The 25,543-nt window shown below is 39.3% G+C and overlaps 1 protein-coding gene across 12 annotated transcripts in view; it reads left to right on the top strand.

The window, feature by feature from the left end:
- Pum1 (pumilio RNA binding family member 1) overlaps positions 1-25,543 on the top strand; it is a 117,358-nt gene that overhangs the window by 57,819 nt on the left and 33,996 nt on the right. For 8 of the 12 annotated variants that reach the window (XM_026781874.1, XM_013348397.2, XM_013348396.2 and 5 more), the window contains 5 exons: positions 5,655-5,821; positions 7,824-8,094; positions 19,580-19,673; positions 22,045-22,149; positions 24,708-24,859. In XM_026781874.1, coding sequence (XP_026637675.1) covers positions 5,655-5,821; positions 7,824-8,094; positions 19,580-19,673; positions 22,045-22,149; positions 24,708-24,859 — 789 coding nt within the window. The remainder of the gene's footprint in view (positions 1-5,654; positions 5,822-7,823; positions 8,095-19,579; positions 19,674-22,044; positions 22,150-24,707; positions 24,860-25,543) is intronic. The other 4 variants (XM_026781875.1, XM_005353152.2, XM_005353154.2 and 1 more) reach the window with 1 other exon arrangement.

Genomic DNA, 25,543 nt, shown 5'->3' with positions numbered 1-25,543 from the left:
CTAGACCCTACCCTAGGCTTCCTGAACTGAAAGCCACATGCCATTTTGGGGACAAGGTGTCATTATGTAACCCAGGCTGGCCTCAAACTCATAGTCTTCCTGCCTCCGTATCCTGAGTGGCAGGCTTGCAGAATGTGCCACTATACCTTAATTTTCAATAAGATAATCCCCATTCCAACCCCCACCCCTGTGATTGACATGTGTACTAAAGTTGAGACACTATTAGAATCTCCTTGGAAGATTATGTTATAGGATAGAATGAATGCCTTTAGATTCTGGCTACTTCTGCAACTGAAACCACATGCTGTATTCTGCAATGTCAAACTTAAAAAGAAAACAAAACCAAACTGCTTTTGAGGGTTTTCTAATAAAATCAAACATTTTTTGCCTGAAAGTTTTTATTTTCCTCTTGGATATCATAGCAGATGCCTATTCGTCTTAACTTTCTGCACACCAGGAATTGGGTGATCAGGACCATGGTGCCTGTGTAGGCCATGCACTTTTTTCAGCTTTTGTTCCTTCTGAAATCAGTGCATATTTCAAATGGGTCCACGTCAAACTTGAACCAATGTTGTGTCCTTTTTTTTTCGTGGTATTTAGCACGATAGTATCTCAGAGTCCATGAAATGTAGTGGCTGCATTTTTTCATACTAATTTTAGAAAAACAAATTGATTTGTTTTTATTTTTTGAAGAACTTTAATTGTAAGAATTGCCTTATTTAATACTTAGAACAACCCTTATGGTAGATTAATTTATAGATGAGGAAAATAAGACTCAGAAGCAAAGTTCTGGATTCAAGCTTTCTTTTCATTTCTGTTTTGTCTGGCATGGCATTTGTTCTATGGTGACTTTTGAGCTAGGTTCTCATTAAGTTGTTACAGAAAGGCTAGCAACTCCAAACTTTTACTTATTTTCTTGATACTGAAAGTCTATACCCATTAGAGAAATTAACTATTGTACTCTGAAAAAATTTGGGTTGGGGGCTAGAGAGATGGCTCAGCAGTTGAGAGCAGTAGCTGCTCTTCAAGCTAGAGGACCCTGGTTCAATTCCCAGTACCTTCACGGCAGCTCACTGCTGTCTGTAACTCCATTTCCAGGGGATCTGACACCCTCACACAGATATACGTACAGGCAAAACCCAAACACTAGTGCATACTAAATAAACAAATAATCAAAAAAATGGGGGGGGGCTGCATAAGACTTCGTTTAGTTAACATCATCTTGTTTTGTAGGCATAAAATACTGCTTCTTTGGTACCTATGGAGGAGAGCCTCTGATCTCACTAAATGGCCCTTCCACTATGTGAAGTGTTGTTACAAGAACCTGGCCATCAGAGGATTTCTGGCTTTAAGTTCCTTGGGAATAAGAGAGATGTTTAGAAGTATCTTCCTTTATCATTGCCCGGAAAAGGCATGTGCTTCATTTTTTTTTTTTTTTAACCAATATCTGCTTGACTCCTGGTTCTTTGGTAGCTAGCAGTGGGTAATCTTCTTCCATTACCGTGTTGCTCGGCTATCTCTCAGCACCCTTTTCTTCCCACTGTAGAGAATGTGATAGGGCCTCAATGCTTGTGCAGTCTACACCACTGGTGGTGGTTTTGAACATTACTGTTCAGGGTTTTCATCGCATTAAAGAAAGATTCCGTGATCCTTGCTTGTTTTGTCATTTATTTATGTGTTTTTTCAGGTCATAGGGTTTTTCTTTTTAGTATTGTTGTGTACTAAACAACAGGACAACAAATCAAGGACACTTGTCTTTTTAATTTTTCTGTTTGATCTTAATTATGTTGTTTCTGAAGTACTGGTACTTAAGAGAGCTTTTAGGTTCCAGGACAGGCTCCAAAGCCACAGAGAAACCCTGTCTCGAAACAACCAAAAAAAAAAAAAAAAAAAGAGAGAGAGAGAGAGAGAGCGCTTTTAGGGAATTTTTCTTAAAAGTGCTATATGTGGAAGCATTTTTAGATGAAGTAAATCGGAATGTGTGTGGGTGGACCCCAGGCACCTATAAATTTTGAGATTATGATATCAACCAGGACTAAAGAGCCACTTTCAAATGGCTGCTCTGGGAGGACCATATCAGTTATGTGCTTGTGTTTGGTAGTATTATGTGCATCTATTCTGCTGTATTTTTGCATGTGTATAAAATAACATTCTTAAACTTCACACATGCAATACTTTTTTGCTGTTCATAACTATTTATTAAACAAGATTATCTCTGTTTTAAAGATAAGAAAACTAAGACTCAGATATTAAATGACCAAAGTCCTATGTCCAGTAAATGTTGCAGATAGAACACAGAATAGTACACCTGTGCCAGTATTATCTGAAAGACCACATAACTGCAAACACTCCACCTTAATGTTATTAAGAACTACAAAGATGCCCAAAATGGATACTTTATACTCTATTTTAATTTTCCCCCTAAATTTATTTTTATTTTATGCATATGGGTTACCTGCCTGCATGTTTATCTGTACAACATGTGCACGCAAATATCCCTGGAGGCCAGAAGAGGGTGTCGATCCCTAGGAACTGTTTTGACCTGCCATACAGCTGCTAGGATTGAACCCTAGCCATCTTTTTAGCTCTACTTTTCTGTTAGGCTTTCCCTCCCTCCCTCTCTCCCTCTCTCTCTCCCTCCCTCTCGCCCTCCATTTCTTTTTACACACACACACATCATTCATTCATATATATGAATGATAGTGTCCAATAGTGAACAGGCTAGCCTATAACTTGTTTACGTTCATGGTAATCCTCCTGTTTTATCACCTGAGTGCTGGGATTACAAGTTTGACTTCCCTGCCCTGCTGGCCCCTCACTAAGAGACCTTTTTGTAATTATTTGAGACAGGGTCTTTTACTGTGGCCCTAGATAGCTGGTAACTTAATGCTTCTGCCTCTTAAGTGCTAGGACTACAGAAAAAAAACATTTTCATCATCTGGAACCTAGTACTGTCTTTAGGTAGCAGCTTGTTTCTCACTATGATCTTGACATAAGGCAGATTTGATTGCCAGCTATTTTTGTTGTGAGTCATTGTTTATTCAGTGAACTTTTTATTTTTAAGTAAAGTGGATTTGCGCATATATATATATATATATATATGTTTATACACACACAAGTGCTGAAGTTTTAAACGTTCTCCACAATTTCTACAAGTGGAGATTCACCATGAAAAATCAACAGGTAGGAACATCTCTCAGATCCCTTACTGTCCGGTAGAAAGAGTTGCCAATGCTTTGCCAAAGATTTGATGTTTTAATAGGAGAAGAAAGCCAGACAACAAATTTTAGGAATGGATTTTCAGGATTGGCGAAAACTAGCCCTCCTCGGGGAATATTTTGAAAATAGAACCTTTGACTATGAAATTAATAATGAAATTTTGTTATTGACTGTGTTTTCAGTATAGACCAGTGAGCAAATAGATTGAGCAGGTTTGCAGGAAGCCCTTGTGAAGGTCGCCAAAGAGTGAGAATGCTGAAAAGTGAGCTGCCCACTGAAGGTGCCTCTGCCCGTATCATGCTTGCTGTATAGGACCTTCCTACTGCTCCCTTCTTCTAGTTCCTGTGCAGTTTTATGGACTTTTGAACTCCTTGGGAGATACTGGAACTAAACAATTTTTCTTGAGCCATAGATTTGATTTATAGGCTTCATGAGATACTTACTGTCCATTGACAGTAATAGTTTCTTTTTGCCATTGCAACAATATTCTCACCAACTAGACTGGTTTAATGATGATAAAGAGAAGATCAACCTTCTTATTTTTGGCATTTTGGTTTCACAGTAGATTTTCATCCTCACCATTAGAACACTTCTGGTTCTGCTAGATAGTGTATTCATCTTTATAGCTGTAGCTACAAAAAATGAAAACTTTACTTCCTTTTCTTTGCATTGTGTAGGTTGGTGCTGATTCTGGTTATCATGCAAACTCTGTTGGCCTTTAGAGCCTTGTCTTCCCATATCTGTGTTTGAAGTTTCAGGGTATTCCTTCAATTCTGTGTGTTGTAGAAGTACAGTCTTGAGGCACATGCCACTGTGGCTCTTGTTGTGCTTCAGTGTCTGGATGCCACTAGAGGCTATGCTGTGTATACTGATCCTATGTACTCCTATCTTCATATTATCCACAAAGGCTTTCTTTTTGTGCGTGTATTTGACCTGAGAATGACTTTAAAAGGAAAATGAGATCTGAAATAGTATCCTACAGGTCTGAGACTGTCAGGCTCTTGCATTGTAGTTCTGGCCAGGTGATTTCTAAACTCTTCAGAGAACTTCTGTAGTTTTCTCTGTGCAACTTGTCACTCTTTTCAGTAAGGCTGCTCACAACTGTCTGCTGCTCTGTGCTCTGCTGAGTTCCACTGAAGATAACCTGGTGATTGGATGCTTGCTGTACAAGTGTTTGCTTTTTGTCCACTGGGCTTGCTTTGTGCCAGGAACTTTAATTTGAGCCATGTGCACTTGTTTTCTCCATAAAGCAGGAGTCAGTGATGGGAATAGCAAGATTGCTTCTCTCATTTTATAAAAGCAATTTAATTAGTGCCCTGCAATGCTAGGGTCTGCAAAACTCTGTACTATGTCATGTCTCGAGATAGTTGTTTTCCTTTTGGAAATCAAAACTTTTTTTTCTTCTTCTATATCTAAGACTTATGCTGGATTCTATTAAGAAGACAAACATTTGCATTTCTTTAAAAGGAAGGACTTGAATGTATCTGGTTTCCAATCCATCGCAGTAGGTCCAGTGTTTGAAAGTGTGAAACATTTCAGAAGTAAATTCTATTGTATAAAATTCCTCAGTTATATCATTAAAACTAATTTGCACTTAAATATGTAGACAATGGAAGATGAGTTTTAAGAGTATGCTTCCAAAAAGAAAGATTTAATTTATTTTGAAGCATCTTCAAAAAAAAAAGTCAATGTTGACTGGACTGGTACACACTTGTAATCTAAGCATTTTAGAAGGCTGAGGCAAGAGGGTTGCCAAAAATGCAGGCCAACCTGAGCTTTGTATGTAGTCTGTTCCAAGCTAGCAAGGGACAGCAAGAACCTGACTCAGAAATCAAACAGACAGAGACATAAACAAAACAAACAGGCAAATCAAACAAATACAATAATTTTAAGGATTTGGTACAACAGGGTGGAACTGGGGTGGTAGTACAAGAGGCAAGGTATATTTATAAATATATAAAGTAGAGACAAGTTGAGTTAGAATAATTTTGGCTCACATTGTTTCATGTTTAGAAATGAAGGAGGGGCTTATAGGATAGTGAGAAATCATGTTTTTATTTTTTGTTTGTTTTTGTTTTTTTAAACAGGCATAATTCTTTTTCTGTTGGAGTCATGCTAGACAGATTTGAGAGTAGAGAAGTTGAGAGTTCCACAGTTTTAACTGGGCTTTGACTAGAAGAGGGGATTGGGCAGAAGGGAAAGTATATGGTATGATAAGATGTCCTCAGTTCTGTAACATACCTGTCTGTGTGTCTTCCCCCATTTGGCAAAACATTCTGCAGTGTTCTTGCCTCTGTGTTGTTTGTAAACTAGACTGTAATATTGGAAGTGGGTGCAGTCTTGTTTCAGTTAGCATTTAGTGTAGTCTGTGTGCACAGTGGGTGTCCACAATTAGCTGATGATGATTAGTGAAGCTGAAGCTATTTTTTAAACAGGGCCCAAGAGATGCAGACAGTGATGAAAACGACAAAGGTGAAAAGAAGAACAAGGGTACGTTTGATGGAGATAAGCTAGGAGATTTGAAGGAGGAGGGTGATGTGATGGACAAGACCAATGGTTTACCAGTGCAGAATGGGATTGATGCAGACGTCAAAGATTTTAGGTTTGTATATTTTACACTTCTGATTTTGAATTGTGGGCTGTGGGTTCTTTGCTTTTATTTTAGTCTCTTCCTTCCTGTTTCTTTAAAAAAAATTGGATCTAGTATAGATGATGCCATAGAGCTGTAAACTAACTGGTAAGGTGGAATTTTCTAAGAGCTGACCATGTTTGATGCTTTGCCCAAATGATAGAATTTGTATTTGTATGGAGCTGGGTTCTCAGAGTTATTTCACAGAGGAGATTTTAGTAAAATACTTTTGGTGTAGGTAGGTGTTTTAGGACTCCCCCCCCCCCCCCAGTTTCTCCCGTACCACTATACACTAGCGCCCCCTCTCACAATGGAAGGAGAAATAACTGAGAACTTTTGCTCCTTCTCCCATTTCATTTGCGTTCAGCAGCTCCATTCCTCGTAGGTAGGCCAGGCATCAGTTAATTCAGACTGAAGAAGTAGAAGTTGAGATGCAAAGGGTCTCACTATGTAACCCAGGCTGGCTTTGAACTTGCAATCCTCCTGCCTTGGCCTCTGAGTGCTGGGATTTCAAATGTATACTGCCAGACCCAGAAATGGTTTGTTGCTAGTCATACTTTCCACGGAAAACTCATGTGCCATCTCTGGTTATGCCTGAGTTGCAGATTTTACCCCTGTAGCAGAACATACATAGTATTATACATTTGTCTTCCCCATTTGGCAGCCATTATTTTTTATATAGACAAGCTATTCTTTATGGTGTGTAATTTTAAAAAGTATAATTTTTTTGGTTCAGTGATACATGTATAAATAATGCCAGTCTACAGGTAATGAGTGTTTATTTGAATACACATACAAACATGCATTTCACATCCTCCACATACCCACTAGTATAAAAAATGTATTTGCATCTTTTGCAGCAAAAGTATCAGTTGCTTAATAAGCCTAATTTTGTATATATTGAGCATACATAGAATTAGAGTCTTTGAAATTTGAGGCAAATGGCAGTAAATGCTTGTCTGTGTTCTTAGGATGTGTTCAGATAGCCCCACCTCCTTGTAGCACAAGCACCCTGGAGCAATGCTTTGTGATATCTGGATGGGGCAGGAGGTGGTTGAAGTGGTGGTGTATGTGAAGGATCATGACAATACTTTTAACTTGTACCAGCTGTGTTCTTTTTTAGAGATGAACGATTGAATGTAGGCACAGGCTGCTTTCCTTTGCCTGTAATGGGTTTGAATGATACAGTCATTTAACATAGGGTTGTGGTATATCTCAAGTCCCAGTACAGTACTCATTTAAGCTTGTGGCCAAGTAATCACCACTGGTGCCTTCTTTGCTCTTTGCAGTGTCATGACATGGAGTATGCATCTAGCTTAAGTTTAGTATTGTCTTTGGAGTAGGAGCTTGTGGTCAGCAATGAAGCTTTATACATTTTTGAACTGATGCTTCTTCCATTCCTTTGGCAGATGGGTGTAGTGTTTAACACTCATACTAAATAGTACATGAAAACCTTTTTATTAAAATCATTTTAAGAATTGGAATTTCCTCTAGGAATCAGCATTGGGTGTTTTGCTTTATTTGGAAACAAATTCTTGTGCATACTCCAGCATAACTTTGAAACTTGCACTGAATGCTGGGTTCATAGGTGTGTGCCACTTTGCCTGGCCTGGGAACTAACCTTTCCGGTTTGCTCTGTGTTTAAAAGGAGTGACTACTGGTGGAATGTATTTATTTACCTCTGTGTTTGGGGGGACATTTGTTTTCATGACTGCCATGGGAAGTATTGTTTTTAGCTTTCTCTGTTTCTTCAATTTAGATTCCATGGTAAAGGTATTGTCCATTAATAGCAGATGATACAGGTTCAAGAGGTGTCTAGGAGGGAAAGCAAACAATAGACTCATTTTAGAGGTGTCAACCCTGTAAGCCTTGTCAAATATTTTGTAGAACTAGCTTCGAAGACTAAACTGGGGGTTGCTGTAGTGTCCCTCCCCGATCAAAATAAGGTTTAATGCCCTTTACTTTCTCTGTTTAGCCGTACCCCTGGTAATTGCCAGAACTCAGCTAATGAAGTGGATCTTCTGGGTCCAAACCAGAATGGTTCTGAGGGCTTAGCCCAGCTGACCAGCACCAATGGTGCCAAGCCTGTGGAGGATTTCTCCAACATGGAGTCCCAGAGTGTCCCCTTGGACCCCATGGAACATGTGGGCATGGAGCCTCTGCAGTTTGATTATTCAGGCACGCAGGTACCTGTGGACTCAGCAGCAGCAACTGTGGGACTTTTTGACTACAATTCTCAACAACAGGTACAGTGTGTATCTTTGTCACCCTTCTACTTTTCTCTCTAACCAGCACATTATGGGGGTTTGGATGGGCAAAGGTGTTATTTTAAAATGCCACCAGCCAGCTACTTTTTATCCCGCAAAGAAATAAGTTTACAAAGTTTACCTTTCTCCTCAGGAACCTGGGTCTTAGGCTAACATTGCTGGGATGAGAGCATCTTGCTCTCTATATATTGTGCTTGGCTCTTGTCTCCCCACCCCTGGGGAATGGAAGAGCAATCTTTCAGATGCTAAGTCATACTTGAAGGATTAATGTTGTTGTATGCTGTTGATGGGTTGTTTTGTGTTAAAAAAAAATAAGAGAGGCTAAAGAGATGGCTCAATGGGCAGGAATGCTTGCTTTGAAAACAAGGTGACCCCCAAGTCCAAATCTCTATCACTCCTGTAAAATGTGGACATAGCTGTGCATGTCTCTAACCCCTAGCATTAGAGGTCAGAGATTAACCAACCTGACAGTCTAGCAAAAACAGCAAGCTTCAGATTCAATGTGAGACCCTGTCTCAGAAAATAAGGTGGTTAAAAAAAAGGTGGACAGCAATGAAGGAAGACTTTTAGTGTCCTTCTCTAGTATTATTCACATGTGCACAGAGGCACATGTTCCCATTTCTCAAGTGTGCATGCCCTCTTCCTCCTGGAAAAGGGAGATATATAAGATAGTGATTTCTCTTGCCATTACCTCAGTATAATCAACCCATTATAGATATAGTCTATAACACATATAATAGATACCTTTCAGAATATGATTAGTTGAGCATGTAAAATGCTCTGTAAGGTCTATAATTATTATTTGGTGCTGGTGTGTGTGTGTGTGTGTGTGTGTGTGTGATGAGAGCCAGGAGTGTATGTCACCTGTGCATGCACCTGTAGAGGTCAGAGGATGATGCTGGATGCTTTTGTTTATTGCTCTTTGCCTAATTCCCTGAGATAGGGTCTCTCATTGAGTCTGAAACTTAGCGCTTTGCCTAGTAAAGCTCCAGTTATCTCATTCTACCCTCCACTCTTTAATGAGCCTCTACTCTCAGTGCCAGAGTTACTATGCTAGCTGTGCCCATTGTTTTCCGCATATTCTTTGAATCCAAACTCATACTTGTACAGTAAGTGCTCTTACCCACTGAGCAATCTCCCTGACTTAACTCTCTTATGTTTGCAAGTTTCTAGAAAATTTGTGAGTTTATAGTTTTTTTTTTTTAATGGCCTTGACTTCTGGTCTTAGCCTCTTTTTTTTTTTTAAGTTTAACTTTTTGTTTTTTGTTTTGTGATCATGCATGCCTGTGTATTATGTGGTGCAGTGCCCAAAAGAGGAAAGAAGAAACTGGAATTACACATGTTTGTGGGTACTGAAATTGAACCTGGATGGAATTATTGCTCTATAACACTGATTCACCTCTTCAGTCCTTTGTCAGCCTCTTTGGTAGTACCGATCACAGGTGTGATGAGCCTCTATGTCCCCAAAACTATGCCAGCCATTTCTGAAAGCATAGTAGGTAGGGAATCAGCTCCCAGTAGGAGGCAGCCTCACAATCCACAAACAGTTTGTACCTTTTCTGTTATTTCTTAGTTTTGGACTGGGATGCAGATACATATTTTAAGTGGGAGAGACTGCAATCTTTTTGTCGTTTTCAAATTCTTTATTGTCTTTGGAGATGAGTTGTGCTGTGCTGTGCCTGTACTTGCCGTCATTTAACTTATACCAGATGAATTTTGGTTGGTAGATATGAAGGAGTTTACCAAAAGAAATTCCTTTGATGTATGCTGTGAGTATAAGTGGTTGTTACGTGTTTTTTTTTTTCTTTTTCTGGTATTGGGGGTAGAGCCTGTGCTATTCAGGTGAATAGGGCTGAGCTATACCCCAGTCTACATGAAATTTGTGAAATTTGAAAAAAAAACTTTTTTAAAAAGGGAAAAATATAATTGGACATTGTTCTCTGTAGCTCCCAGTAACTATGTCCAGCTCCATAAAAAATTGTCTGTTTTTTCTCTCTCTCTTTTTTGGCCTTTATTGATTGGCTCAATGTTTTCATTTTCTGTTTTAATTGAACCCCTTTTTTATGTAAGAAGAGTTTGTCTCAAGTGTTTTGCTGACATAAATTTGTTTCTTTCACTTAACTGTTCTTTATTTCATACATAGTCAAGGAGTTATTATCTTTTGGTTTAACAGTCTATCGTTTCATTTTATCAGGAGTTTGGGAACTAAGTATAAGGATTTAAACACAAATACATACTTTTATATGTATCAGAGATAAGAGTTGTGTAGATGTAGTGGCTTTTCCACTGGGTAATTTAAACAGATTTGCACTTTGGAACCTGTTGAGTTAAGGCTATTCATAAATATCTTAGTTTTTGCAGCGAAAGGGTATTGCTAGATGCACAGAAGTGATGTGGCCCTTATTGTTTTATTCCTTGTCTTAGTGTTATTATTGCTATGATCAAACACTGTGATCGAAAGCAAGTGGGGTAGGAAAATGCAGTCTGTCATTGAAGAAAGCCTGGGTAGGAATTTGAAGTCAGGAGATGATGCAAAGACTATAGAGGGGTGTTGCTTGCTGGCTTGCTCCTTATAGAGCTTTCCTATAGAACCCAGGACCACCAGGCCAGGGATGGCCCTACCAACAAATGGACTCTACCACGTCAAATCACTAATAAAGAAAATTCTTTACTGCCCGATCTCATGGGAACATCTTCTCAATTGAGGTTTTCTGCTCTCAGATGACCATAGCTTGTTTCAAAGTTGACTAAAACGAGCCTGCTCATACCATTTACCCCAATTACTGCTTCTTCCCCATTCATGCTTATGAGACGCTCAACTCCTGAGCTGTATTGCCAAACTCAAATTAACTTTTTGTTTTGGTTTGTTTGTTTTTTTAAAGTAGATTGTTTTTAAGAACTTTTGCCCTGGATACCCACATAACATCTGGTAGTCATTATTCTAAGATTTCCAAGCTCTTTCCAACCTCAGAGAAGCCAGAATTTTTAAGGCAATTGATAGGTGTTACCTTCCTCATCACTCTAACCTTATATATTTTTGCATTTTATACTTTTTTGCTACTGTGGTAAAACACTATGACAAAGACAGTTGAGAAGAATAGGGGTATCTGAGCTCCAGGTTTTAGAGGGATGAGAGTCTGTCATTGCAAAGAGACGTGACAGCAAGTAGCAGGCATGCTGCAGGAAGCTGAGGGCTCACATCTTGTACTATAAACGCAAAAGAGAATGAACCAGAAGTGGCCTGGGTTTCTAAACTTTAAAAACTCACCCCTTAGTGATGTATTTCCTCCAGCAAATTTGAGTTCCCAAACTGCACCATCAACTAGGTTTCAAAAGTTCAAATGTCTGAGATCGTGGGGACATTTTATTGTTCATCACATTTTTATTCTCTTCCGCCAAGGGTCAGCTGGGTCATTCATTTGTTTCTATGTAATCTTCATCTCCTGTGAACTCCATTGTATAAGGTGGCTCATTTAAGAGCTAAGAGCACAAGTGTGATACATTTTGCCTGTGTTGTGATAGTGTTATTGTCTTTGCCAGTTTGAAGGCCTCTGCTTTCCTTCAGCCAAATGAATCTTCAGGGAGCCATTCCCTCTCACTACTTCTCTTTTTATTTAATGCACTTTCCAAAATTAAAATTTAAAATTGTATAATACATGGGAAAGCTTTTGGATATTGTTGGAAGGTTTGTTATATAAGATCTAGCAATATAATATTATTGTATAATGGATAGGAAAGTTATTTCTTGGATCAGATGAACCATTTAGGGTCACTGTGTTGCTATCTGATCAAAAACCATGGCCCTTTGCATCTGGAAAACATTCTTTTGGCACCCAATTTTGCAAACTGATTCTGGGAGATTGAGGATTTTTGGGCTACATACAATAACATTTCGTTGTGTCTTTTTCATCTATATCCAAATATAACTTTTAATGATAGAGCAAGATTTTCTATTTGGCTTTTTTCTACCCAGTTCTCTATTTAGTCATTAGGATGAATTTCATCATTTAAATTTTACAACGTAGCACTCCATGATAAGAGATGGTTCAGTGGTGTTAAAACACACTTGCTGCTCTTCAGAGGTGCTAGGTTGGGTTTCTAGTATCCATGTTGGGTATTGTCTTAGGATTTTTATTGATGTGAAGAGATAACCATGACTATGGAAATTCTTATAAAGGAAAACATTTAATTGGGGATGGCTTAGAGTTTCAGTGGTTCAGTCTGTTATCCTCTTGGCAGGAAGACATGGTGCTAGAGAAGGAGCTGAGAGTTCTATATCTTGATCCACAGGCAGCAGGAAGTGAATGAACTGGGTGTCACTCTGGGCATTACTTCAGCATATAAGATTTCAAAGTCCACCCCTTTGGTGACACACTTCCTCTAACAAGACCATACCTCCTCCAACAAAATCACGCTACCCCCTTTGGGCCAAGCATTCAAACATGAGTCTGTGGGGGCTATATTTATTCAAAACACCACAGAGTGACTTAAAACTGTCTAATGGCACCCCCCCCCCCATTACCACTGAGTTTTAGACCAGGCAGGCCTCATTCTGTCTGTCTGAGATTGTTGGGATTAAAAAATGTGTATTGTTTATTGCCCTTCTGACCTCGATAATAGGTGTGCTTATATACACGTGTGTGTGTCTTTAAAATAACAAAAAGAGATGAGACCATTGAGGTCTACACCATAGAACCTTTCCTTGCTGGGAGGAACAGCTCTCTTGTCTCCAGAGGAAATAAAAACTTTTGGAAGAACTGCTGGTGAGCTGTTCCTTATTTTTGCAGAAGATGAGAATTGAAAATACTCATGGAGTAAATAGTATAACCAAAGTCTAAAATGCAGATGATCAGAGGTGTCTTCAGCCTGCATGGTTATTTGGATAGACTTTGAAATAGATACTGCGCTTTTTACTTACAATGACACGACATTTCTTAGGAGCATTTTTTTCTTTTTCTTTTTAAAGTCAGGGTCTTTCTATGTTACCTTAACTCTCCTGTAACTCATGAACTCTCTGCTTCTATCTTTCAAGCACCGAGAGTGCAGTTGGAATGTCTTAATTTTGTATATGTAGAAGCAGGTTTAGGCACTCGTGTGTTAATCAGTCTGTTAGTTGTTGACTCATGAGTCCTTCAGAAACCTTGGGTTCTGCTTGAAATGGAATTGTTTTCAGCTGGTATAAGTGCTGTCAGTCAGGGATGGGAGAGATCAGTGATGACCATGGCACTCTTAAATGGGTTGTTGAGTGTGTATTGTACTGGTGACAGAACAGATGGGAATGATGGATTCACAATCAGAGGATACCTGGAGTACTAGCCTAGTGTCTAGTCCAAGATTGCATTGAGAATGAGTCCAGGTCATGGAGGTCTTGCTTGAGCCAGGTGTCTCAGAAGCTATCCCAAACAACCTAGGGTTAAGCTGGTGATATGTGTGTTTTTGTGTTATCATTGTATTTTTTTGCACGTTTTGCTCTTTGATTTTGGGTTCTATAAATGAGGAACAAAGGATAATCATTTTCCTTTATTTTGATTGATTTTGTTTCTACTAGTGGGGCAGTTTAATTTTTTTTAAAGGGGAACTGGTGCTAACAATGAAAGAATAAATAATACTCTATTTCTTTCCATTGTGACATTGATGATTATGGAAGTTTTAGTGAGATACATGATGTAAAGTACCTAGTGAATAGGGAAAGGTGAGTTTTTTTGACTCAGTCCATTTCATTCTTGGGGCCTTGGATGGTTCAATTCCTTCTCTGGTCACTGATGCTCATTGTGAATGTGACCTTTCAGGATTATTTACAGGAGCAAGAGTTCCAGAAATCGTCTGAGTAGTTAGGTGATCTCTGTAGCTTGCTACCTTGGATGTTTTATTTTATGATCTGAGGGACTAAACCAGGCTTTTGTGCAGACCCAGCAAGTGCTTTGCCTCTGAGCTGCCTTTTCAATTTATAGTGTTTGAAATATGTGTTTTTTAAATATATATTATACTGAAAGTATGGAGGAAGTATTACATAAAAATGTCAAGATACTTAAGCAAAATTTATATTTGCTTCTTTTCTACATATGAAGTATTAGCTCATAATGAACATGAGAAGGATTTTGGGATGCTTGTCATGACTACAACATAAGTGGGAAATGTACATTGTTTCTGTCTGCTTGTAATAATTTTTTAGGTTTTCTTCCCACAGTCCCATTTGAACAAACTGAAGAGATTTCAGGTCCAGAGAGACATTCATTAAAATAAGCCTAGAGGATTATCATTTATGTAAAAGGTTCCCTAGTTTAAGGGTATTTTCTCTGCTTGATAGTCTGATGTCTTTCTTTTGGAGGGTTATTTCCATTGTCCTGCTTTTCACTGTTGCCTTCTTTTTGTTGTTGTTGTTTTTTTTTTTTCATTGTAGTCCTGGCTGTCCTAGAATTTGCTTGTTCTAAGACTAAGTTGACCTCAAACAAACAGAGATCCATCTGCCTAATAATGCTGTGTCATCATAGATTAGTTAGACTGTTGATGTTTTATTTAGAACACAATCAATTAAAAAATAGCCTAATATGTTATGAGGAAGGGTCTCATGTTACTGGGACTGACCTAGAAAACTCTTTTGCTGAAAGCCTTGAACAGACCCTCCTATGTCTGTCTCCTTTGTGCTGGAATTGTAAGGGGGGTACCACATGTGGCTCACAAACTCCATTTCTGTGGGGGGAGGAAGAGGAGGATCCAGTGCACTCTTCTGATCAACCAAATACACACACACACACACACACACACACACACACACACACACACACACACTTTCTCATTGCTTTATTAGTGCTTAACTATCCTTTTCTTTTTTTGCTTTGGATTTGATTTTGGTTTTTCGAGACACGGTTTCTGTGTAGCTTTGGAGCCTGTCCTGAAACTAGCTCTTGTAGACCAGCCTAGCCTTGAACTCACAGAGATCCTCCTGCCTTTACCTCCCGAGTGCTGGGATTAAAGGAGTGCACCACCACCCCATGGCTCTTAACTATCTTTCTTAAGAGACCATTTGAGTATGCTTGAATTTAATGTTCTGTTATTGACACAGTTTCTTGGTAGCTTTGGATGTTCTGGTACTTGCTATGTAGATCAGGCTGGCCTCAAACTCTTAAGAGATCTACTTCCTTCTCTCTGCCTCCTGATTGCTGGTTTATCCGAGTATCTTTAATGCAAAACTTTTCAAGTTTACAGGTAACGATTCCATTAGTGTCCTATGTGTTGTTTCTGAGGAAGACTTGAAACTGACTAGTGATGGGATGGTTGAAAGTTACTTCAGTGTAGTTTTAATTTGCTCAGATATGCAGGAACATTTGGTAGAGGATTGGGTTTAGTTGTGATCTAAGATCTCAAATTTTTTACCTTGGAGTTAGGTCCGTCTGTCTGTCTGTCTTCCATCCGTCCTCCTTCCTTCCCTCCTGCTGTTTCTTTTCCTCTTTTTCTGTTTGGTTTCTCTAGCCCTGGCTTCCCTGGACTCATGTTACTGGACTGGCCTCTGCAGAGATTGAAAGTGTGCACCACCATGCTTGATTGGAGTTAATGTATCTGCTAAGGAATACTGGAGGTTTTTAAAAAAACATCACATTTATTTAATGTGTATGGGTGTTTGGTATACATGTGTGTATATGTACTGCTGACCCTTGTCTCAGATACACAAACAACAACAGTTAAGTTAGAAACAAAAAGAAAAAAGGTGAAACCTTTTGGTTTCTAGTGCCAGGGTTTCAAACCCTTTGCCCCTTTTGTCCTAGGAACACAAAGGCTTTTGACATGTAGATTTTTTTCTGATCCTTTTTCAGCTTTATCCAGAGGCTTTTGGGTGACTATTTTTCATTTATTTATTGAATTTTGTTGTTTGTTTGTTTTGTTGTTTTTTGGTTTTTCAAGATAGGGTTTCTGTTTGTAGCTCTGGCTGTCCTGGAATTAGCTTTATAGACCAGGAGGCCTTGAACTCAGAGATCTATCTGACTCCACTTCCTGAGTGCTGGGATTAAATGTGTGTGCCACTAATGCCTGGCTATCCAGAGCCTTTTTTTATTTTTATTTTTTTATTTTTATTCTCCTGCTATATAGGATATGGTGGTCATCAACTGTAGAAGGCTTGGGGAAGTACTTTTAGCTCATATAAAGGACTGGCAACAATTTGAAAAACTATTGCTTCTTTTCTTTGTTTTTCTGTTTGTCAGAGGAGATAGTTGGCATGCCTTCTGCAGTTCTTCAGTTATCTTCAGACACTCACTACATTGCTCTCCAGATCAGAACCCCACCATGCTAGAGAGTGTTAGTAGAGGTAGTAGTTTTGTTTAGTTGTGGTGTGTCCATATCCACCCCCCCCTTTTTTTTTCTTTTTTTCTTTAAACAGGATCTGGATACGCAGATTAGGCTGGCCATGACTTTTGGATCCTCCTAGCATGCTCGAATGTGTGTTTACCGCCATGTATGGCAACAGTAGCATTTTTTTATGCCATCTATGATTGTAACAGTAACGATACTAATGGCTCTCTCTCTTAACATACAAGCAGTAACTATCTTTTATAAAATGTCCACTGTATGGTAATAATACTTCAGTGTGTGTTTTGAGATGCCCATTTCCTTTTGGAATAGGACCACTGTCTTTTGTAAACTCATGTAGTGAGGGACAAAGAAGGAAGTCAAAGCAGTTTGTCATCAGATACCCAGATTGTGCCTTCAGTATTTATTGTGAAGCACTACACGACTTTGACTAGTTGCTTGGTTTCCCCTGCGCTATCTGTGAATGAGTTGTAATCTGCATAGATGCTCATCAGTGCTTTCCTTCCAAAAACACTTCCTAGCAGCTCAGTTGCTGGTCATTGGCTCCTTTGTGAAATCATGACAGTGGTAGCAGAACTCAGGCTTGCCCACTAGATGGCATTAGTGTGAGATTTTCAGGATCTTGCCAATTTTTTAATTTTGTTTTGGGTACCCTATTTCTAGTTAATACTGCACCATTTGCATGAAGAGAATGTGCCAATGTTGCTGTATTCTATTTATATAATCAAATCTCATGGCCATAAATTCATAATTAGCTTTTGTTAAATTGTTTACTGCAAAATGTTCTCAAGGAAATCTCCCATTTTTCTTATATTCACTAATTATTGAACAGTCTTTACCACAGGCTATATGGAGGCTCTTGTAAGGCTTTGTATATGCTTTCTGATACCAGAAATGATCCTTACCTTAAAAGTGACCACATGAATGTGGGAACTGCAGATTTAGGTTACATGGGATGATTGATGGTATTCACACACATTTCTATGTATGTATTTACAGTTTACAAATAATGAGTTATTTAGAATACCTCATGAAGTACTTAGCAAGGAAACTCTCATGGAATGGGATCAGATCATGTCAGAATACCCTCAGCAGTTACAATCTATATGTACCGCCTTTCTCTCCTAGCTGTACACTATATTGAAGCCCACCAACAGTAGCACTTTTGCTGAGATGGACTTGTTTACAGTAGGGCTATGGGGTGGAAAAGAAGCAAATAGAAGCAATTGTTGAGAGTGTGACTGTTTCAAAAGGTTTTAGGTTTTTACTCGGCTTTTCCCTTGATTTTTTTTTTTACTTATTTGTCTTTAAAATTGTTATTATTATTATCATCATTATTGGTTCTTGAGACTGAATCTAAGGCCTCATGTATGCTAAGTGAATGTTCTACCACTAATCTGTGTTCCTAGCCTCTTGGCTGTCCCTCTTTGACTGTCTCAAGTTGCTAGTGAAACTGTTCTTCAGATAAACTTGCAAAGCCCACAGATGCAACTTCCAAGCTATACAGTCAGGGTGGACAAGTATTTTGAATGCCCCTCTCTTTCATTAGATGTGTACAGGGCAAGGCCTTTTCATTTTTATCATTTTTTATCAGCATCATGGTGAATTATTTGAAAAGGAATGCTGGAGTACTTTAAAAATCTTCACTGGATTATATTTCTTTTTTATACAAATTGGCAAGATGAAATATTTTGTTTTTAAGGAAGATTGATGTATAGAGAGTAAGTTACAGTTTAAATTGACCTCTGTGTTCAACACATGCAACTTTTTATTTAAAAATTTTTTAGATATATTTTATGTGTATGGATGTTTGCCTGCGTTTATTTTTTGTGTACCTGGTCCTTATGTGGGTTCTGGGAATTGAACCTGGAGCAAAATGAGAAAGTGCTTTTGCTGAACCATCTCTTTAGCCATTTATCTTCTTGTTTAAAATTAGCCTATGTTTATGTTTGAGACAGAATTAAGTATTTCTATTTTATACATTGTAAGAATAGTTACAGTGGTAATTTAGTTGAGTTTGGGAGATTGCACCTTCTGAAGTCTCTTGATAAATATGCATATAGTTTAAGGTCTGTACTATCTGTTATTTTTCACCTAGTGATATGAGCTGGTCCGTTGATGGGCCCCAAAGAAAGAACAGGTGATTGGAAGATATATTCTAGGAAAAGGACTCTTTAGCAAACGCTCAGCCGCTTACATTTCTGGAAGGAAGCCTATTGAGGATCTTTACAAGTTAGGCTGCTAGTTTCTCCTTTCTTCATTATTTATGATAAATTGTTATGTCTAGGAAAAGCAAGGAGAGAGGTTTTTTTTGCTCACAGCTGCTATATCCCTGTTCCTTACATAGTAAATACTTGTTAAATGAATGGATAAATGATTCCATAAAAGACTGTTAATACTTTATTTTAACATTTACATTCATGGGACAATTTTACTGGGAAGGTTTTTACACTTCTTTCTTGAATTAAAAAGTGTGCCAGGTATGAGCTCACATTCTAAATTTTATTTCTTTAGTGTGCAAGTACAGGTGTCACAAATGGGAAGGTCAGAGAGAGGACAGTTTGTCCCTTCTGGGGCTTAAACTTAGGTTGTTTGGCTTGTTGTCAGGAATCTGCTGATCCATCTTTCTGGTTCACAGTGACAATTTGTACTTCTGTTCTTTTAACTAGATATAGGAGACTTTGAAATTCCTGAAACCAGGCATTTCTCTAATTCATTAGGGAAAGCTGCTAGTTTAGGAAGGTATGCAAAATCACTTCCCCAGAGAATAAAGTACACAGTCCTCATAGGTGAGAATTCAGTGCTCATTGGGTCTGAAAAGTCCTGAGAGTAGACTGTAACCCTTAGGGTGGTGTAGAAGTCACTTTTCAGTATTCTTCCCCAACTTTAAGGTGTACTTTAGTCATTTGGGGGGTGTATATTTGCTGGAAGCCATTAAGGATTTAGTGTATGTGTTTATCTGTAGTTTGGGTTCATGAGAAATATATCCAGTCTGTAAGAGGGGAGACCAAATTGAGATGGTGACAGAGGAAAGACAGATTGAAGCATTATTCCTCCAGGGACTGGAGTGTCATGTGTAACAGAGGCTAATGAAATGAAGAGATTTAAAACATCATTTCATAGGACAGTTCTCTAATACAACATCTCTCTCTTGCTTCAGCTATTCCAAAGACCCAATGCCCTTGCTGTCCAGCAGTTGACAGCTGCCCAACAGCAGCAGTATGCACTTGCAGCAGCCCACCAGCCTCACATCGGTAAGTCCTTAAGCTCCAGAGCTCTCTTGCTATCTAGGAGAGGTGCATTCTGGGAGTTCCTGTAAATTGATCACCCCGGAAGCAGAGAGGTTGAAGGATAGTGTGAATTCCAGGCCAGCCTGGATTATACAGTGAAACTGTCAGAAAAAAATAAAAGACCATGGGCAGATGGAGTAAATTCAGAGTAAATGGCCTCTTTCTTGTGTCTACTTGTCTCTAGCCCATATTTATTTTATTTTAGATGTGCTAGACCTGATCTCATAAGTTTTCTTTGGTATCCATTTTTTATGTACCTTAAATGTATCAGGATTTAAACACGTTACTAGAGAAATGACTACTGATACCTTTTGGTAAGATTTTGGTAACAGATCCAGGTGTGGTGGTGCACACATTTATCACAGTGCTCAGGAGGCATAGGCAGGAGTATTTCTGTGAGTTGGAGGCTAGCTTACTCTACAGTGAGTTCCAAGCCAGCTAGGGCTACAGAATAATGTCTTGTCCTCCCAAATAAATAAATAAATTGATTTCAGCACCCATGATGGGGTAGTTGGGGTTTTGTGTAGATACCGTATCAACTTACTGAGTAGCAATAGTGCTTTCATTGCTTTTAGATTCACCTTCCAAGCCTTGTCTTCCCTTTGCTGGGGTGAGTTTGGCACATATTTCAATCTCCACCATGACCTTTCTATTACTGGAACTCTGTTTTTAGTTTTTTTGAGGAACAATTACTGTGTAGTCCCAGCTGACTTCAGACTCAAGTCAATTCTCTTCCTTTAGCTTCCTGAGTGTTGATACTACAAATGTGCCCGCTGTGCCTGGCAACCCCCCAGACCTTCCTCTCTTCTCTTTCTCTTTTTCTTAAATCTCTTCTCTGTCTCTCTGTCTCTCTGTCTCTCTGTCTCTCTGTCTCTCTGTCTCTCTCTCTCTCTCTCTCTCTCTCTCTCTCTCTCTCTCTTTCTTTTAAAAAAACTAACAAACTATCCTTTTTACTATACATACCAATCCAAGTTCCTACTACCCAAACCTTCTTAAGACTCTGAGACTAAATGTCATGACTGCTCATAAGTGGTAGTGGAGATTTCTTTCATTCTTGCTTCAAAAGTACATAGACATGAGCAGAAAAGAGACCCTGGATGTGGTATGCAAGGAAGAAGAAAGAGTACTTAATCACATCCTAGTTGACACAGAGTGGGCTGGCACTATACACATGTAAATTGTAGTCTTTATTAATGTTTTTGATGGAAACAAGTCCATCTCAATAAGTGTTTTGAAGCAATTTTAACAGTAAACTTGAAAAACTAATGAGTTTAATATTTGAAGAAGAAATTTAGTGTATACACAGTGAATTCAGTGTCCACATGACCCTTAGATCTAATTCCCAGCACCACAAATAAAACAATAAAATGAATACCTAACAATCTAGCTGGCTCTAAACTGTAATGGACATTTGTATTGTGGATATAGAGGGGCCACTTAACATTCAGGAGGCTTTGGGTTTGATCTTAGTATGGAGCCAAAATAAAAATGATATATAAGTGATCTGTTACTTAGCATTACTTTAATAAAGATGGGAAGGGGTGCACAAAACAATCTAAACTAGCCATGGTAGTCCACCACTTGGAAAACTGAGGCATGAGGAGTGTAAATTCAAGGCCTACAGAAAGATAGGCTGGGCTGATGATTAGTGGGCAATATTGATTTTTAGGAAGGAAGAAGACCTGAATTCAAATCTCTAGTACTCACAAAGACAAAGTAGATTCCAGCTTTGGGGAAGGGCAACAGGAATATTACTGGCATGTCTATGTAGCCAAAACAACATGTACAGCTATAAAATGTCTTGAAAAATACTGTAGGAAGCCATAGAAAAGTGTGTGTGTGTCTGTGTGTGTGTGTCTGTGTGTGTGAGAGAGAGAGAGGAGAGAGAGAGAGAGAATGAGTATGACCCTTTCACAAGGGGGATTGAATATCAGATACCGTGCATATCAGATATTTACATTATTATAACAGTAACAACATTACACTTATAAAGCAGTAATGAAATAATTTTATTGTTGGGGTCACCACAATATGAAAAACTGTATTAAAAAAGGTCAAAGTATTTGAAAAGTTGAGAACCTTTGTTATAGAGGAAGGAACCCATTGTCTTCCTCTGTCTTCCCTATGTTCATACACAGACACATACACAAATGTCACAATGGCTTTTATATTGAGGGTATATTATCTTTGTGAAATTCCTCTCTACTGTACAGCCTATTCTCTCTTCCCTTTCCTTCCCTTCATCTCCAACCTGGAATGCTAGCTGAATTCGAGAGATGTGTAGTAGGGCTGTAGTTTCGTCGTCATTTATTTTTACTGACAGGTGTGTTTCCAGCAGGTCTAGCTCCCGCTGCGTTTGTCCCCAACCCATACATCATCAGCGCTGCTCCTCCAGGGACGGACCCCTACACAGCTGGATTGGCTGCAGCAGCGACACTCGGTGAGACATCTGCTGCATGAGGGATTTACTCACCAGCTAGAAAAGGACATGCCTTCTTTCTACTCTGCCTAATACATGTCTCCAACAAAAAATGGTTCCTGATCTCAGCACTAGTCCCCTGCCAGTCAGATTTCTCTGCTTAGCTATTACTCTCCCCGTTCTGCCTAGATAAACAAGGTCCTATCCTGGACAACTATCTTGGATCCATCCAATTGCTTGCTCATGTTGCAGGATATTTGCTCAGCTATTTTCTGCTGGTACCACAGGGAATTTAACTATTTCCTTACCTTCTTGCTTTGCGAGTTTCTCTTCTTCCATTCCTCCAAATTGCAAGCTTTTAAACACAAATCTTATACACAAATGCCTTGTATTTGTCTTTTCCCGAATCTGTACTGTTGCATGCTGCTGTTACTGTTGTATACAGCTCGTCATCAGAGCTTTAGGAGATGGTGGTTGTTCCTTGGACTTAGTAGCTACTAGTATTAGAATTCTGAAGATTGGCTGAGGTTGACTCCTTATGTATTGTCCTCCCTCCAGCAACTGGAGCCATGCACACTCTTCCTCCTGTGTGGTCATATTGGCTCACACCACACACCACAGCTAGCCCTATGGGATTTCAGTTTCCTTACTTTCCCAACTTGGGCCTCTGTCTCCAGACATCCATTGCAGTTTGTGCATGGGATGATCTCTTACTGACACCTTTGGTTTTTATTTACTTGTAGATGAATTCATGATGGTCTTGCCCTTCCTTCAATTTCCCATAAATGTTAAAGTGACTTCAGTTTAACATGATGATGAAAGCAACAACCTCTGAAGCCTTTGGAGTACATATACCCCTCTCTAAGTTATGCTCATTTCAGCACAGTATCAATGTGAGATTTCATCAACTCTGTGGTCTGTGGTTCATTTATCTCTGGTGTGTAGTTTTCAGTGATGATGTCACAGCAGCTTGTCATTTCTGAGATTGATCTCTGGAGTTGCTTCCCTGGTTATAATGGTAGCCTATTTAATGCTGTTACTTGTTCGGCCTTTGGGGAAAGTGGAAAGCTCTGTCAGGTAATGTATCTTGTCTTGCTACTATTACTATTACTATTACTATTACTATTACTATTACTATTACTGGACCCTGGTGAGGTGAGTTTGTAGGTGGTTATTTTCTTTAGCTTTTGAATTGCTTAGGTTTTTATAAGTCAACAAATCATTTTTATCTCTTACTAATTGTAAGAAGATGGTTTGTATTGTAACATAGTTTTCCTCAACAACACTGTCATTTTGCAGCTGGCTGTAGAGTTTCACAGTGGGCATTTTTGGTCATGCTAAGCCTTTAGGCAGTGCTGCAGTCAGACTGGCTTGTGCTTAGAAACTGGAGAACGTGTGACAGTTTTTTTTTGTTTAATGAGAAGCAGCTCCTCTCCCTGCACAACTATACCATGAGAAACAGCTCTTTGGAACGCAAGTGTAATATTTGCCCTGAACTGTGACTGTGAATGATGCAGGTATATTTCACCAGAATTGAGGAGCTGTCTTTGGATACTTTCTCTTTTTTTTCTTTCTGTACATTCTTAAAACCTCCCACTGTCTGATGGCAAATTACACCCTTTGTGTTTTCATCATCAGCTTCCTGCATAGAATTTTGGCCTGGGCTTTGTCCACATCGAAGTTGCCCTCTGAGCCACCCTTTTACATTCAGATCTGCTGTTTGGCTCTGTGTGCAGTCACTGGAGTTGTCACCTATCACCAAAGAAGGTCATCAGTGTGCTTAGTTACAGTGCTGTGGTCAGTGATGAGTTAAGATTAAAGTATGCAATTTTTTTTTTTAATCGCTGTCATTGAAATTTACAAGTTGAAATACCAGTGTCAGTGTTTGTGTTGAGTAGCTTAGGACTTTAAACATGGAAATAGAGGGAAAAAAATAGAGCGTTTTTGAAAAAGTGTGGTGGAGGTCCTGTTATCCGAAGGAAATAGATTTCATCTGGAGTTAGTGCCACATGGGTGTGGTAGCCCTGTTCAGTTAAAGTGCAGCTGGGTTTTCTTTTTTTTCTTTTTGTATATGTCATGCCATCTCCCATTTATTTCTCTTTCAACAGTATACTTTGTCTATTGTCCATCATACATCTTTTCCTTCTCATGGGGTGAACATAACTTCTGGATGGCTATGCTGGTTAACGCCTATAATCTCAGCGTTTGGGAGGCTAAGACAGGAGCATCTCTAGTTTGAAGCCAGATTGGGTTTCATAGCAAGACTTTGCTTCAGGCATTGTCTCCTTTTGTTTAGCCCCATTCCTTCAGTTCTCCTCCCAGCCTCTCCTTTCAATAACTTCACCACCTTACCCTTACATTGTCAGGCTGTAGTGCATTCCTGCCTTCAGAAGACCCTGCCAGGAGGACCAAATACAGTCACAGTCCATCTGTTCCTTCTCCCTTGGTCATAATTATTAGCTAGTACAAATCTTTGTTTTCCTTAAATTAATTATTTTTTGGATTTCCTCTTTCAAGATCTGAATAATCCTAAGGTCATTCTTTCTAAACTTCTCTTTCCTTTCTCTGGTTATTTTTAGGCCCAGCTGTGGTCCCTCACCAATATTATGGAGTCACTCCATGGGGCGTCTACCCTGCCAGTCTTTTCCAGCAGCAAGCTGCTGCAGCTGCAGCAGCAACAAATTCTGCTACTCAACAGAGTGCTCCACAGGCCCAGCAAGGACAGCAACAGGTAAAGGCAACACCAGCCACTCCTGTGAGGGCAATTCATGGTGTGTGCTACTCATTAAGAGGCTGTGTGCACTTATATGTGCATCTGTGCAAGCCATTCATAGGTGATGCTGATCCTGTTCATAAAACACTGAGTGCCTTGTATGTTTATGGTGTGTGTGTGAGTGTGTCTGTGACTTACCAGTGATGATACTCGTCATCTCTCTCTTTTTTTTCTTTCTTCCTTGAGACAGGGTTTCTCTGTAGCTTTGGAGACTCTCCTGGAATAACTCTTGTAGACCAGGAAACTCACAGAGATCCTCCTGCCTCTGCCTCCCTAGCACTGGGATTAAAGGCGTGCGCCACCACTGTTGGACCTGGTTCTCTGTATCTTAAAATGCTATGTGCTTATCTAGCTGTTCATATTATTGTTGGGGGTTATATAGGCCAGAGGTTATCTTCTAGTGTCAAGAGCCATCCTCTTTTGTTGTTGAGACAAGGATCTGCCATCCAGACCTGGTACTTAACCAATTAAGGTTGGACTGTCCAGCCATTGATCACGGGGATCTTCCTGTCTCTCGTTCTCTATCATTGGTACTCTCTGTTGATGATTGTGTTCTAGTTCACGTGCTCAGACAGCAAACACTTTAGCGACTATTCATTCAAAAATGCCTCCTTCCCTCCTTTCCTCCCCCTCTCTCCTTTT

This window comes from Microtus ochrogaster, chromosome 10, assembly GCF_000317375.1.
Source record: "Microtus ochrogaster isolate Prairie Vole_2 chromosome 10, MicOch1.0, whole genome shotgun sequence".
NCBI classification, from domain to species: domain Eukaryota; kingdom Metazoa; phylum Chordata; class Mammalia; order Rodentia; family Cricetidae; genus Microtus; species Microtus ochrogaster.
Note: the sequence above shows the minus strand (reverse complement) of the source record. Positions and strands in the feature narration are given on the sequence as shown.